Genomic DNA, 16,911 nt, shown 5'->3' on the forward strand with positions numbered 1-16,911 from the left:
TATGCCAAGTAAGATATATTGGCACAACAGAGAAGAAGATTACAAACAATAGCCCAGAAGTACATTCACTTTTCAATTGTGAAATTGCATGCAACATTTCTACGAGTCAAAGTGTAATTGAAATGTGGTCAAGCCCCAGTGTGCAGTATAACTACTGTGGTCTTCATACAAATCAATACAACTAAAAACTGAATAATATTACATTATCCTCAAGAACTGGCATTATTACATAAAGACTAAGAAAACAATCACACCATTGAAGGACCCATTTTCAAATGTCTTTGTGTAAAGATTGTGTAAAGCTGGAATTGTACTGCACTGCGAACTCCCACAGCAAATGGAACGCTGACTCCTTCAGCTCTGTAATTGGCAGTTGTCATAGAGTTCAAGCAAGCATTGTTCTCATTAAATGTGCACCTTATTATCATGCACAAATTCATGTACCTTTTGCAACTTAGTTTTCTCTGTATATTGTATTTACAAAGGCTTAATAAAAAAATTCACCTGTGCTACGTATTTGTAACTGGTTTGCCTCTAAACTATTAGTTATCTAACAAGCACCTTAAAGAGTTAAAGAACAAGACAACTTAAAGGTGGCATTTCTGTGAAACATTTTAAAAAAAGCAAGTGCACCATTTAAATATTTTGTTGCAAAATTTCATTTACAAAAAGTGCAAAAGCAATATTGGCACCCAACATTTACAAAGATAAATGTATTTGTAAAAATAAAAAAAAGTATCCATCTTATCCAAAGAAAGCAGCTACAAGAAATCGAGGTCTGGAGCAGGTGTACAAATAATCGGGGTATGTTATACTTCACCATTACTGAAAAGCCTCTATAAATGTAGTTTTCAATTAATGATTCTAGAGGAACACCAGGGATGGTCGCTTTCATGTGTAACACACATCCCGTATCTGAAGATGCTTATTAGGCTAAGTGACATCAATTCCTAGGCACACGCTCCAAATATGCATAGCTTTCTATTGCCTTACTTTTAAAATGCAACTTTGGACTATGGCTTATTTTAAATGCACACAAAATCCAAGTGTATATTTGGCATGAAATGCACAACTTTTACTCTAAAACACCAAGGTTGTGTCCTTTACATAAATGTAAAGTGTTTGTAAATTTTACAGTATCATTCCTCAGAGTTGGCATTCTTTCTGAAATACTGAAGGATCCATTTATTGTGCAAGCTCTGTACTATATAAAAATGTAGTAGTACTTTGGGCTGGAACTGACTGAACTGTGAACTCTATACAGTGGCATGCAAAAGTTTGGACACCCCTGGTCAAAATTTCTGTTACTATGAATAGCTAAGCAACTAAAAGATGAACTGATTTCCAAAAGGCAAAGTTAAAGATGACACATTTCTTTAATAATTTAAGCAAGAAAACTTTTATTTCCATCTTTTACAGTTTCAAAGTAACAAAAAAGGAAAAGGGCCCGAAGAAAAAGTTTGGGCACCCTGCATGGTCAGTACTTAGTAACAACCCCCTTGGCAAGTATCACAGCTTGTACACATTTTTTGTAGCCAGCTAAGAGTCTTTCAATTCTTGTTTGGGGGATTTTCGCCCATTCTTCCTTGCAAAAGGCTTCTAGGTCTGTGAGATTCTTGGGCCGTCTTGCATGTACAGCTCTTTGGAGGTCTATCCATAGATTCTTGATGATGTTTAGGTCAGGGGACTGTGAGGGTCATGGCAAAACCTTCAGCTTGCGTCTCTTGAGGTAGTCCATTGTGGATTTTGAGGTGTGTTTAGGTTCATTATCCCATTGTAGAAGCCATCCTCTTTTCATCTTCGGCTTTTTTTTTATAGACGGTGCGTTGTTTGCTTCCAGAATTTGCAAGTATTTAATTGAATTCATTCTTCCCTCTACCAGTTAATGTTCCCCGTGCCACTGGCTGCAACACAAGCCCAAAGCATGATCGATCCTCCCCCGTGCTTAACAGTTGGAGAGGTGTTCTTTTCATGAAATTCTGCACCCTTTTTTCTCCAAACATACCTTTGCTTATTGCAGCCAAAAAGTTCTATTTTAACTTCAACAGTCCACAGGACTTGTTTCAAAAATGCATCAGGCTTGTTTAGCTGTTCCTTTGAACCTTTTGAATAGAACTCTTCTTGCTTAAAATGTTAAAGAAATGTGTCATCTTTAGCTTTATGTCTTTTGGAAATCAGTTCATCTTTTACTTGCTTAGCTATTCACAGTAACAAATTTTGACCAGGGGTGCCCAAACTTTTGCATGCCACTGTACAAGGTAAGATGGCGATATTCGTGGATAGGAAATGAAAGGACAGTGTGGTGGTTTGCAGCCTTCCTTCATCATAGTGTTCTATTGTCACCATTATATAGCAAACTACCTTTCACTGGAATCTCACCATAGTATTCTACTGTCATCTTTATAGAGCCAAACTACCTTTCACCAAAATCTTATCATGCAACCAATATTTTAAGTTGTGTTCATATTTTGGGGCGGCATGGGAGTGTAGTGGTTAGAACAGCACTTTACAGTACTAGCAACCCAGGTCAATTTCACACTGCTGTCTGTAAGGATGTTCTCCCCATGTCTGCGTGGAGTTCCTTCAGGTGCTGCAGTTTCCTCCTGTGTTCCAAAGGCGTGCCGTTTGGTAGGATAATTGGTCATTGTAAATTGTCCTATGATTAGGCTGGGTTAAAATGGGGGTTGCTGGCTGGTGCAGCTTGTGGAGCTGAAAGGGCCTATTCTCTGTATTCAATAAATAATTTTTTTTGCAAAAATAATGCTCATTGTATTTTACTGTACACTTTCATTAGAGCAAGATAAATCCGACAACAAAATGAATGTAGAAAAAACTGGATTTGCAATGCAGTATTAGGCAAATACATGTGGAAATGTGTATGAAAACAAGCTTCAAAGAAGTATTTTGTTCTAGAACTGTAAGATTCAAATACAATAGATAATTGAGAAAAACAAAGTGATTAACTTGACACTGTTCAATATACTGACATCTTGCTCAAATACATTCAAATTAACCCTTACAAATTTTGCAATACAAAGCACAGCACTAAATTTATCTTTGCTTCACAAAATAAATGAATGAGACCCTTTCCCAAAGCACATAGACACACAATATATAATCAAGTAATAGGCAAGTATTAAAGGATCAATTTTGGCATCAAATGGTGTATTGACATTTCGCTTCACAAGATTCAAGTAAGAGAATGGCTTTCATAACATAAAAGGAAGCACGAACATTCTTCAAAATGAATGCAAGACCCTTCTGAGGTATGCAATCAGAACAACAACCATTTAAATGTAATTCACAATGTGACCATCTTCATTTCCGATTACTATATCATTCTATTGCTGCTACATTCTAGTTAGATAATACAAAAATACATCTGTGAGATCAGCTTGTGAGTGATGCAGAACCAAGGCTCTTCTGCGATCAATCTAACTCAGTGATTTCACTTTGTAACATCCTATTAATATCTTATCCATACATGAATGAACTAACTTTGAAAAGAAACAATTTTTAAGTTAAGTTCATGTTTAGGGTTAGTCTACTTGGGAAGTAATGAAAGATGTACAGATTCTATTCTGCTTGGCAGTAAACATTCAATACTCACTACAGAAAGCTTTTGCAGTATCTCTGCTCTAGAAATTCTTTACCTGTTTATGGATTACGCAAGTTTTCAGAGTTGATTCAACAGACACCAAATACATTTGATCAATTCCAAAATATTAATTGAATCATTTGTTTTTCGACAGCTTTCCAGCTTTTCTAGATGGTTCATATGGTACTCTAAGAATGCTAGGAGTTTCCTCCATTACTCGTACAAGGAGGTTATCGATGTAATCCTCAAGTTCCCGGATTTGGCTGTCCTTCCTTTTAACAAGTTCTTTGTATTTCATCAGTTCATAGATCAGTTCATCATAGGATAAATTACGATATGTAGTGGTAAGGAGGCTGGGATCCTGAAACCAGAAACTAACGTTAGATTGTATACATTTTTATCTTCCTAACATCAAGGACTCAAGCAACAGCCACAATGTGCTGTAGGAACTCAGCAGGTCAGGCAGCATGGAGTTGGCACTTCGGGCTGACACACAGTAACTGTTGTTTTAGGGTTGTTGTCAAGCCTGGAGGTTAGGTCACAAATCTTTTGTCACCAGTCAAGGTGACATTATCAGTGCTTGGCAAAAAAATACACACAACAGCACATTGATAATGTCATCTCTACTGGTGATGAAACGTTTGTGACCTAGCCTCCAGGCTCAGTGAACAGTCAGAACTACCAATCTTCTCATTCATTTAAGACTGTTGCTGTAATTAAATTCAAGTTGTAGTTTAATTATCTTTCAACTGTACATGAATACAGGCAAACGGAACAGCACTCCTCCAGGGCCAAGGTGTGAAACACAGTACCAATGGCCATACACAGCACAAGGCTCATACAGCACATATTAGAGAGCAGTAAACTTAGTTACACACACATAAAAATTCCTAAACAAACTGAATCATTTAAAACATGAAGTGAAGCACTATTATCCTTGCAAAAAGCAGAGATCTACAAACACTGAAAGAGTTTGAACAGTAATGTTGTTGGAAACCAATGGAAAGGGAGTTTATCTAAAAGCCAAGGCACTTAAAGAACTCCTGCCTCACCCCTCCTTTCTCTGCAATACTAAAGCTATCTCTTTTCTTTCTTTTCCTATCAGGGAAGGTCATCAACCTGATATGTTAATTGTTTCTTTCTCAGAAGCTTCTGCCAGACCTGCTGAGTATTCACAGCACTGCTTTAATTGCATATTTACAGCTGCTGTGGTCATGAAGAGGAATACCTTACTTGGATGTACAAATTGAACATTAGAAGTAATTTGATATTTAAAAACAGACACTTTTATATAACTCATTTTACAAAACATTTAATATGCATGAAAAAATACAGATTGATCTTTCTCTCTTATCTGAACTAATACTAAGTAAAATATACTTGGCAAAATCACCTGAACATTTGGGCAGATTTATAACTAATAACCAAAAATATTAGCTTTGTCCTTTTTATTAGCTGTATCTGTGTACTGATAATTAGTGTGTGAATCCTTGATTAATACTTCCACATTTTCACTGAGATGAGGGGGAAGGAATTCACGATGGTCTTAAATGAATAACCAGAATTATTATTGAGAAATAATATATTAACTTATAAATTGTATTTAACCATCACTCTTGGATCATGAATGTAATGGTTCAAAATTAGTTCCATTTTGCTCAGTATACCGAAATACTTCATTGAAGGACAATCTTGTGTGATTGGACTAATTCTTCCATACAGAAATGTGCGCGGCTAATTACGAACCTGAAGGCGACCTGAAAAAGTAACCTTTCACAGCAAGCTGGATTTTATGAGGAAATGCCAGCTGGTGCCAGCAAGTTTAGGATTTTCATGAAAGAGGAAATCTTCACAAACAGTTACCTCTCCCAAGCTGGCAGGCTGTAAAACACCTCCACCTATTAACCCACCCCACTACCACTACATACACACACATCACCTAGCACCACTTTATGTACATACAATCATTCTGTGCATATAACAGGAACTTGTATGCTGTTTTGTAAGATTGCTTTTGATTTAGTTTTTATTATTGTGTTCTTTATGATTGTTCGTTTGCTGCTGCATCGGATCCGTAATAATAATCATTTTGTTCTCCTTTACCGAAGAATGACAACAATCTTGAATCTTGAAAATGTTGGCAGTTGTCTACAGACAGGACTGTTTGACTGAACATAATCAATAGAAATTTTGGTAGCAACTTTAGGATTTAAATGCTTTCAATTTGATAGCATTAGGGTTTTATACAATATTAAACTTTGGAATGTTTTGTCCATTCGCTACCATCAGATCACCAACTCTGGACCATATCTGCACCATATTACAATTGTAGAGCTTGAGGATGTTGCCTTATACCACCAAATTATTTGACCCCTGTTTGAATGACATTGTTCAATGAACAAAAAATTAAACAGGCACCCATTACATTTTTACTAAATAATTTCCAATAGGCTGAAATGACAATCTCAAAGAAAATAGCTAATTCAATTATCAAAAGGGAAAATATTTTTCTTTAAATATTAAATAAGAGAGTAGCAAGTTCAAATTGAGGTATACATATAATTAAATTTATCAGCATCCTAATTAGATTATACTTTCTCAAAGCATTTTTTGTTCCCTTAACCTAATTTACTTAGCTGTCACAACTGGCCTCCCACAGTCAGTAGCCTGATCAAACTAAAACTGCTGCATTTTGACTGACCGATGCCTGAGATAAACTACTAATTGATTATTACAAGTTAACAGGAACTGAACTTGTAACAAAAAGATTAGAAATATTTTACAAAGCCTCCTGACCAAATGCAGGCATTATTACCTGGGTTTTGATAGTTTTCCTGTTTCACATTATGGCACAACTTAAAACCACCCTAGCCTTAACCTCTCCCCATCTTTGTAACCTCCCATAGCCTCATAACCTTTTCCATCGTGTTCCTCCACTTCCAGCCAGTTGTGCATACTCCAACTTTCATCACTCTGCTACTGACTTATTGACCTTTTCCAAATCTCAAAGATGATACCATTATGAATAGTATACAGGTTTCCCCCGCCATCCGAAGGTAGAGCGTTTCTATGAAATGGTTCGTAAGCCGGAATGTTGTAAAGTGAAGAAGCAATTACCATTTATTTATATGGGAAAAATTTATGAGTGTTCGCAGACCCAGAAAATAACCTACCAAATCATGCCAAATAACACATAAAACCAAAAATAACAGTAACATATAGTAAAAGGAGGAATGATATGATAAATTCACAGCCTATATAAAGTAGAAATTCTTTTCTGCAATTATTGCTGCACTGTCCCCCGTAGCGAAAAATCTCACGCAAGCGTTCTCGGCAGAAACATTCTCTCCAGTAACCTTTAAGCTATGAAGCTGCCAAATCATACCAAGTAACACATAAAAATACACAGCCTATATAAAGTAGAAATAATGCATGTACAATGTAGTATCACTTACCGGAATCGGGAAGACAGCCAGCACACTGATGATGGTGTGTTAGGCTGAGTTGTCGGAGGTTGGGGTGGTGGGACACTGGGGTGTCATCTCGTCGTCTGTTTCCATCAGGGCAGGCAGGTCATCTTCTATGTCTGCCTGCCTCGATGTCGAAGGTTGAGATTCATCGCCTGCTGTGGCTGATGTGGAAGGCTTGAAAAACGACAGTATGCTTGACTGCTTAGCCTCGCGCATTTTTCTATCACACAGTTCCTTGTAAGCACTCAAACCATCCTGCAAATATCCTCTAAACCTACATACCCTTTCAAAATTAAAGTCGTACTTTTCTGCAATCATTGTTGTCAATTGCAGTGAAAATCTCACGCAGTTGCTTCACGTTCAGTTCCTGGACGACTACACTTTCGGTCCGTTCGCTACTGCATTTGGTTTCGATTGTTATCCTTTCCTCTTCCAATTGCATCAGCTCTTCATCTATCAGTTCTTGGTCATGAGATGCCAAAACCTCTTCAACAACATCTTCGTCAACTTCCACAAGCCAAACTCACTTTGTCCTTACTTCGTTCATCTCGATCACAATGCTTAATTGTGTCTAATTTTACGCTAAGGTAACACCCTTCCGAGCTCTTTTAGGTTTTTCCAACACCTTAGAACTCATCTTGCTAATGGATGCTCAAAATAAATCGAAATAAAGCACAGATGCTCACAGGCACGTGTTTAAGCAAAGCTGGCTAGAATGCAGTTCCGGGGGAGGAGCTTGGCTGTTCGGGGCGTGCGCTGCCTTTTTTCGTAACAGTGAAAACAACTTCTGTTAGCGAAAACAGGTAACTAATGTAGGTCTTTCGTAACAGCGAGGTGTCGTAAAACGAACGTTCGAAAAGCGGGGGACACCAGTATACCTCTATAAATTAACTAGGCTAAAAGCTTAATATTTTTAGTGGAACTCTATTTTCCAAAAAAAATCATGGCATACTTTAGATTAGGACCACAAGAGAAAGAGTATAAAAAAAGATGGACTGTACTGATCAAGGCACATGTATGTGTCACCATATACAACCCTGAGGTTCATTTTCTTGTGGGCATTCACAGTTAATACAAGAAACACAATATAATCAATTAAAGACAGGATAGACAAACAGGCAATGTGCAAAAGTCAACAAACTGTGCAAATACCAAGGATAAAAGAAATAATAATTATTATAATAAACATTTTTAAAGTTCATTTACAGGATGCGGGTGTCGCCAGCTAAGCCAACATTTACTGCCCATCCCTAGTAGCCCTCGATAGATGGTGATGAGCTGCCTTCTTGAACCATTGCAGTCCCTGAGGTGTAGGTACACCCACAGTGCTTTCAGGGAGGGAATTCCATGATTTTGACCCAGCGACTTTGAAGGAACGGCGATATGCTTCCAAGTCAGGACAGTGAGTGATTTGGAGGGGGATTTCCAAGCAGTGGTGTTCCCAGGTAACCTGCTGTTCTCATTCTTCTAGATGGCAGTGGTCGTGGGTCTGGAAGGTGCTGCCTCAGGAACTTTGGTGTGTTGTTGCAGTTCATCTTGCAGATAGTACACACTGCTGTAACTGCTCATCGATGGTGGAGGGATTGGATGCTTGTGGAAGGGGTACCAATCAAGTGGACTGTCTTGTACTAGTGATGTTCCTCGGGGTCAGTATTGGGACCGTTACTTTTCACTTTGTTTGTCAATGATTTAGATAATGGAATTAATGGGTTTGTGGTAAAGTTTGCAGATAATACAAAGATAGGTGGAGGGGTAGGTAATGCTGAGGAAGCAATGCAACTGCAGCAGGACTTGGACAAATTGGAAGAACGGGCAAACAAGTGGCAGATGCAATACCCTGTTGGGAAATTATAATAATACATTTTCAATAAAAGTGCAGACTATTATCTAACTCAAACAGCAGAGGTGCAAAGGGACTTAGGAGTCCTCGTGTAAGACTCCCAGAAGGTTAATTTATGGGTTGAATCTGTGGTAAAGACGGCAAATGCAATGTTGGCATTCTTTTCAAGGAGAGCAAAATATAAAAACAAGGAGGTAATGCTGAGGCTTTATAAGACATTAGTCAGGCCACACTTTTCAATGGATTTAAGCCCCATATCTCAGAAAGGATGTGCTGTTATTGGAGAGGGTCCAGAGGAGGATCACGAGGGTGATTCTGGGAATGAAGGGGTTAACATAAGAGGAGCGTTTGACAGCTTTGGGCCTGTACTCACTGGCATTTAGAAGAATGTGGGGGGGGGGGGAATCTTATTGAAACCTACTGAACACTGAAAAGATCAGATAAAGTGAATGTGGAGAGGATGTTTTCAATGCTGGGGGTGTCCAGAACTACAGGTCACAGCCTCAAAATTGTGAGGGGGGGGGGAGTGACCATTTAGAACAGAGACAAGGAGGAATTTTTTTTAGCCAGAGAGTAATGAATCTGTGGAATGCTCTGCCACAGACTGCGGTGGAGGCCAAGTCTGTGGGTATATTCAAGGCTGAAATTGATCATTTCCTGATCAGTCAGGGCATCAAAGGATATGGTGAGAAGGCAGGTGTAAGGAGCTGAGTGGCGTCCGGGATCTGCCATGATAGAATGGCACAGCAGACTCGATGGACTGAACAGCTTGATTCTGCTCCTATGTCTTATGGTAAGGTGGCTCTGTTGTTGAAAAATGGTACCAAATCCTTAGAAAGAGTTGATAAAGGATCAGGAGATGTAGAATCCTTGTGGGTAGAGTTAAGAAACTGCAAGGTTAAAATGAGCTCCGAACAGTAACTAGGATGTGAAATACAAATTTCAACGAGAAATAGAATAGTATGTAATGAGAACAATGTTATGATAGTCATAGGAGATTTCAATATGCAGATAGATTGGGAAAAAATCAGATTGGTGTTGGATCCCAAAAGAGGGATCGTACAAAGTTAATACCTACAAAATGGCTTTTTAGAGTAGCTTGTGATTGAGCCCACTAGAGAAAAGCAATTCTTGACTGGATATCACTTAATGAACCAGATTGGATTACAGAGCTTAAGGTAAAGGAACCCTCAAGAGACAGTGATCATAATATAAGCAGAAGAACGTCTGTAACACACACAAACAGCAGGAGGAACTCAAGTCAGCCAGTCCTGAAGAAGGGTCTCGGCCTGAAACATTAACTGCTTATTCATTTCCATAGGTGCTGCCTGACCAGCTGAGTTCCTCCTGTGGTCATAATACGGTAGAAGTCACCTTGCAGTCTGAGAGAAAATCAGATGTATCAGTGTACAATGATGTAAGGGAACAACAGAAGCATCAGAGAGGAGCTCACCAAAGTTGATCGGAAAGTTGACACCAGCAGGAAAGACAGAACAATAGCAACAGACGAAGTTTCTGGGGGCAGTTTGAAAGATGCAGGATAGATAACAGTGGCACGCAAGTTTGGGCACCTCTGGTCAAAATTTCTGCTACTGTGAATAGTTAAGTGAGTAGAAGATGAACTGATCACCAAAAGTCATAAAGTTAAAGATGAAACATTCCTTTCAACATTTTAAGCAAGATTAGTGTATTATTTTTGTATTGTACAATTTTAGAGTGAAAAAAGGAAAGGAGCACCATGCAAAAGTTTGGGCACCCCAGGAGATTTGAGCTCTCAATAACTTTTACCAAGGTCTCAGACCTTAATTAGCTTGTTAGGGCTATGGCTTGTTCACAGTCATCGTTAGGAAAGGCCAGGTGATGCAAATTTCAAAGCTTTGTAAATACTCTGGCTCCTCAAACCTTGTCCCAACAATCAGCAGCCATGGGCTCCTCTAAGCAGCTGCCTAGCACTCTGAACATTAAAATAAATGATGCCCACAAAGCAGGAGAAGGATATAAGAAGATAGCAAAGCGTTTTCAGGTAGCTGTTTCTTCAGTTTGTAATGTAATTAAGAAATGGCAGTTAAACAGGAACGTTGGAGGTCAGGTTGAGGTCTGGAAGACCAAGAAAACTTTCTGAGAACTGATGGTAGGATTGCTAGAAAGGCAAATCAAAACCCCCGTTTGACTGCAAAAGACATTCAGGAAGATTTAGCAGACTCTGGAGTGGTGGTGCACTGTTCTACTGTGCAGCAACACCTGCAGAAATATGACTTTCATGGAAGAGTCATCAGAAGAAAACCTTTCCTGTGTCCTCATCACAAAATTCAGCGTCAAAAGTTTGCAAAGGAACATCTAAACAAGCCAGATGCATTTTGGAACCAGGTCCTGTGGACTGATGAAGTTAAAATAGAACTTCTTGGCCACAATGAGCAAAGGTATGTTTGGAGAAAAAAGGGTGCAGAATTTCATGAAAAGAACCCCTCTCCAACTGTTAAGCACGGGGGTGGATCGATCATGCTTTGGGCTTGTGTTGCAGCCAGTGGCACGGGGAACATTTCACTGTAGAGGGAAGAATGAATTCAAATAAATACCAGCAAATTCTGGAGGTAAACATCACACCGTCTGTAAAAAAGCTGAAGATGAAGAGGATGGCTTCTACAACAGGATAATGATCCTAAACACACCTCAAAATCCACAATGGACCTCTCAAGAGACGCAAGCTGAAGGTTTTGCCGTGACCCTCACACTCCCCTGACCAAAACGTCATCGAGGACCTGTGGATAGACCTCAAAAAAGCAGTTCATGCAAGACGGCCCAAGAATCTCACAGAACTAGAAACCTTTTGCAAGGAAGAATGGGCAAAAATCCCCCAAACAACAATTGAAAGACTCTTAGCTGGCTACAGAAAGCCTTTACAAGCTGTGATACTTGCCTAGCGGGGTGTTACTAAGTACTGACCATGCAGGGTGCCCAAACTTTTGCTTCAGGCCCTTTTCCTTTTTTATTTTGAAACTGTAAAAGATGGAGATAAAAAATTTAATTTTGTTTAAAATATTAAAGAAATGTGTCATCTTTAACTTCATGCCTTTTAGAAATCAGGTCATCCTTTACTCACTTTGGCTATTCACAGTAACAGAAATTTTGACCGGGGTGCCCAAACTTTTGCATGCCACTCATAGAGGAGGATGAGGTAACCGTGGGTGACACGGGAAGTCAAAGGCAGCATAAAAGCTAGAGAGAGGGTATGAAATATAGCAAAAATTAGTGGGAAGGTAGAGATTGGGAAGCTTTTAAAAACTAACAGAAGGCAAATTTAAAAAAACAAGGAGAGAAAAGATAAAATATGGAGGTAAGCTAGCCAAAAATATGAAAGGGGGTATTGAAAGTTTATTTTTATCATATATAAAGAGTAAAAGAGAACTGACAGTGGATATTGGACCACTGGAAAATAATGCTGGAGAGGTAGCAATGGGGGACAAAAAATGCCATATGAACTTAATAAATATTTTGTATAAGGCTTCACTGTAGAAGACACTAGCAGAATGCCAAAAATTTGAGAATGTCAGTGAGCAGAAATGAGTGTAGTTGCCACTACTTAGGAGTAGGTGCTTGGGAAGTTGAAAGGTCTGAAGGTAGATAAGTCACCTGGACCATATGAACTACACCCTAGGGTTCTAAAAGAGGTAGCTGAAGAGATTGTGGATACATTAGTAATAATCACTAGATCCTGGAATGATTCTGGAGGAATGGAAAATTGCAAATGTCACTCCATTCTTTTAAGAAGGGAGGGAAGCAGAAGAAGGGAAATTGTAGGCCAGTTAACCTGACTTCAGTGTTTGAGAAGATGTTAGAGTCCACCATTAAGAATGAAGTTCAGACACATGATAAAGTGTACGCTAAACTCAGCATGGTTTCCTTCACAGTAGATCTGTTGGAATTCTTTGGGGAAATAACAGGCAGGATAGACAAAGGAGTGTTAGTGAATATTGTTTACTTAGATTTTCAGAAGGCCCATGACAAGGTGTCGTGCATGAGGCTGCTTAACAAGATAGAAGCCAATGGTATTACAGGAAAGATACTAATTAAAATGAATAGAGGATTAGCTGCCTGACAGGAATCGGTATTGGGACCACTTCATTTCATGATAGAATTGATTGCTTTGTGACCAAGTTTTCAGAGGATATAGAGATTGGTGGAGGGGCAGGTACTGTTGAAGAAGCAGGGAGTCCAGGAAAGACATGGACAGATTGGGAGAATAAGCAAAAAAGTGACAGATGCAATGTAGTGCCAGTAAAGTGAATGGTCATGCATTTTGGAAGAAGAAATAGAGGCGTAGCCTATACCCTAAACAGGGCGAAAATTCAAAAATCAGAGCTGCCAAGGGAATTGGGAGCCCTTGTGCAGGATTCCCTGAAAGTTACCTTGCAGGTTGAATCACTGGTAAGGAAGGCAAATGCGATGTTGGCTTTCATTTCAGGACGGTTGAAATGTAAGAGCAAGGATTTGATGGTAAGGCTTTATAAGGCATTGGTCAGACCACACTTGAGGTATTGAGAGTAGTTTTGGTCCCCTTATCTAAGAAAAGATGTGTTGGCATCGGATATGGTGCAGAGGATGTTGACAAGAATAATTCCAGGAATGAAAGGCTCATCATATGAGGGGCGTTTGGTGGTTCTGGGCCTGTGGTCGCTGGGGTTTAGAAGAATGAGAGGGAATCTTATTGAAACCTATCGAATATTGATGGTCTAGGTGGTGTGGATATGGAGAGGATGTTTCTGGTAGTGGGAGAATCAAGAGGGCACAGCCTGAGAATAGAGGGACGTCCATTTAAAAGAAAAATGAGAAAGAATTCCTTTAGCCAGAGGGTGGTGAATCTGTGAAATTCATTGCCATGGATGGCTCTGGAGGCCAAGTCACTGAGCATATTTAAAGCACAAGTTGATAGGTTCTTGGTTACGCAGAGCGTCAAAAGTTACAGAGAGAAGGCAGGTGAATGGGGTTGAGAGGAAAACTGGACTAGCCATGATGAAATGGAAGAGCAGAACCAATGGGCCAAATGGTCTAATTCTGCTCCTAAATCTTATGGTCTTATGGAAAGGGATAATCAATCAGCCATGATGGAATAGCAGAGTAAACTCAATGGGCCGAGGTGCCTAATTCCGCTCTTATGCCTTATGGTTAGGGTTAATAATTTGTGGGTATACTATGTTGGTGCTGGAAGCAGGGTGACACTTGCAGACTGCTCCAAGCACATCATATGACTATGTTGGTCATTGAAGCAAACTATGTATTTCTCTCGATGTTTTTGCATACATGTAACAAGTAAAGCTAATCCTTACCCTTTAAATCTTTCTCTCATGATCTAATAGCAGAAACTGATTCAGGCACTAAATCATTCTTAAGCTTTCAGAACAAAAATTTATGTCCAAAATACTGCTTCTCTCAACTTACTCTGTTGGAAGAAGTTTGTACAATCTGTAGATGAAGATAAATTAATGTAAAAGAATGCGATTTACAATTCTGAAACATTCTTTGAATATATCCAAATGTGATATTGGATTTCTTTCTGGAAGTTGTAATTACAGTTATTTCTAAAAGTACTGTTTGTAACTGTTGTAAGCCAATCCAGATTGTAAAACTGTCTAATATTAAAATGAGAAATGATGCAAAATCCTTTCTTGTTATATTGAAATAATTTATTTTTAGGCATGTCAAACAATGCACCCAAGTATCTGAAGGAGTTTGAATTAGTCTGTTAGGGTGGAAAATAAGGCATGCAGTGATCTTGTCATTACTGTTCTAATAAGGAACTTTACTCTGGGAATATTGGTATAGTTACTTTCTCATCTATTGTTTTACTCCCTTGTCTAACCTTTAGTATTTAATTAGGTATTAAGGAGTTTTCAAAAAACTCTCAACTGGCAGCTACTCCTGTTTAAATATCACTTTTTGGAAACAGATACTGGCATTAGTTCAGAGATGGCAGTAGATCTAATTATTATACACACACCCAGAACGAAGGGTACCTAATGAGGGGGAACAGAAAACAAATTTATCCTGAAACTTCAATGACAATCACATGAATTATGTACCAACTGAATCTATGCAAAATGAAAGGGTGGTGTGGAGCCAACTTGGCACTCTTCCCTGTACAGATAATTTTATAGTATCCCCTTGCCATTAAAACATCTTCATTAAAAATTAATAAAAACATGATATTTTAACAACTGTAATTAAACAGGAAATTTATTTTACACTTTACATAAAAATAAAGGCTCCCAAAATAATTGAAAGAACATGACAAAAGTCAGATCTTGACACTAGTTCTCAGAATATTTACAGCAATTGCCAATTCATTGCAGTTAATCTTACAAGATTACAACCTGCAACTGTATTTTAAATTGGGTAATGGCTACATGTTTGAACAGCTTCACTGAGATTCTCAATATAGTTATGTTGATTAATCCTTTGATAGGCAGTTTAAGTCCCTTTACCAAATATAATATTTTGGATAATATACTGAATAAGAATTTTGCATCAGTCTTCACTGTGGAAGACACTAACAGTATGCTGGAAATTCGAGAGTGTCGGGGCAGAAGCAACTGCAAGTTCTTAAAGTAGATTAATCACCTGGACCAGATGGACTACATCCCAAGGTTCTGAAAGAGGTAGCTGAAGAGATTGAGGAGGCATTAATAATGATCTTTCAAGAATCACTAGATTCTGCAATGCTTCCAGAGGACTAGAAAATTGCAAATGTTACTCCACTCTTCAACAAGGGAGGGAGGCAGAAGAAAGGAAATTATAGGCCAGTTAGCCTGACTTCAGTGGTTAGCAAGATGCTGGAGTCAGGTTACTTCAAGGCACATGATAAAGTCAGCATGGTTTCCTTAAGGGAAAATCTTGCCTGACAAATCTGTTGGAGATCTTTGAGGAAATAACAAGCAGGATAGACAAAGGGGAATCGGTTAATATTGTGTGATTAGATTTTAAAAAGACCAAGGTGCAGCACATGAGGCTGCTTATCAGCACGGATAGAGGATTCACTGATTGGCAAGAGGCAAAGAGTGAGAATAATGGGAGCCTTTTCTGGTTGGCTGTCGGTGACGAGTAATGTTCGGCAGGGGTCAGTATTGGGACCACTTATTTTTTTTCGTTATACAGTGGTATGCAAAAGTTTGGACACCCATGGTCAAAATTTCTGTTACTATGAATAGCTAAGCAACTAAAAGATGAACTGATTTCCAAAAGGCATAAAGTTAAAGATAAACAACAGGAATTCTGCAGATGCTGGAAATTCAAGCAACACACATCAAAGTTGCTGGTGAATGCAGCAGGCCAGGCAGCATCTGTAGGAAGAGGTGCAGTCGACATTTCAGGCCGAGACCCTTCGTCAGGACTAACTGAAGGAAGAGTGAGTGAGGGATTTGAAAGTTGGATGGGGAGGGGGAGATCCAAAATGATAGGAGAAGACAGAAGCGGGAGGGATGGAGCCAAGGGCTGGACAGGTGATAGACAAAAGGGGATACGAGAGCATCATGGGACAGGAGGTCTGGGAAGAAAGACAAGGGAGGGGAGGGGGACCCAGAGGATGGGCAAGAGGTATATTCAGAGGGACAGAGGGAGAAAAAGGAGAGTGAGAGAAAAAATGTGTGCATAAAAATAAGTAACAGATGGGGTACGAGGGGGAGGTGGGGCCTTAGCGGAAGTTAGAGAAGTCGATATTCATGCCATCAGGTTGGAGGCTACCCAGACGGAATACAAGGTGTTGTTCCTCCAACCTGAGTGTTTTACAGTAGAGGAGGCCGTGGATAGACATGTCAGAATGGAAATGGGATGTGGAATTAAAATGTGTGGCCACTGGGAGATCCTGCTTTCTCTGGCGGACAGAGCGTAGATGTTCAGCAAAGCGGTCTCCCAGTCTGCGTCGGGTCTCGCCAATATATAAAAGGCCACATCGGGAGCACCGGACGCAGTATATCACCCCAGTCGACTCACAGGTGAAGTGTTGCCTCACC

At 39.3% G+C, this 16,911-nt stretch overlaps 1 protein-coding gene across 3 annotated transcripts in view; it reads right to left on the bottom strand.

Annotated features, from left to right (window-relative positions):
* Positions 1–2,225: 2,225 nt before the first annotated feature.
* rab11fip2 (RAB11 family interacting protein 2 (class I)) overlaps positions 2,226–16,911 on the bottom strand; it is a 128,003-nt gene continuing 113,317 nt past the window's right edge. The window contains exons 5-6 of one of the 3 annotated variants that reach the window (XM_072239620.1): positions 7,054–7,242; positions 3,873–3,959 (exon numbers count right to left, since the gene is read on the bottom strand). In XM_072239620.1, coding sequence (XP_072095721.1) covers positions 7,093–7,242 — 150 coding nt within the window. In that variant the 3' untranslated portion in view covers positions 3,873–3,959; positions 7,054–7,092. Of the gene's footprint in view, positions 3,960–7,053; positions 7,243–7,458; positions 8,906–16,911 lie in introns of those variants that run through there. The other 2 variants (XM_072239618.1, XM_072239621.1) reach the window with 2 other exon arrangements.

This window comes from Mobula birostris, chromosome 21 (genome assembly GCF_030028105.1).
Source record: "Mobula birostris isolate sMobBir1 chromosome 21, sMobBir1.hap1, whole genome shotgun sequence".
Lineage (NCBI taxonomy): Eukaryota > Metazoa > Chordata > Chondrichthyes > Myliobatiformes > Myliobatidae > Mobula > Mobula birostris.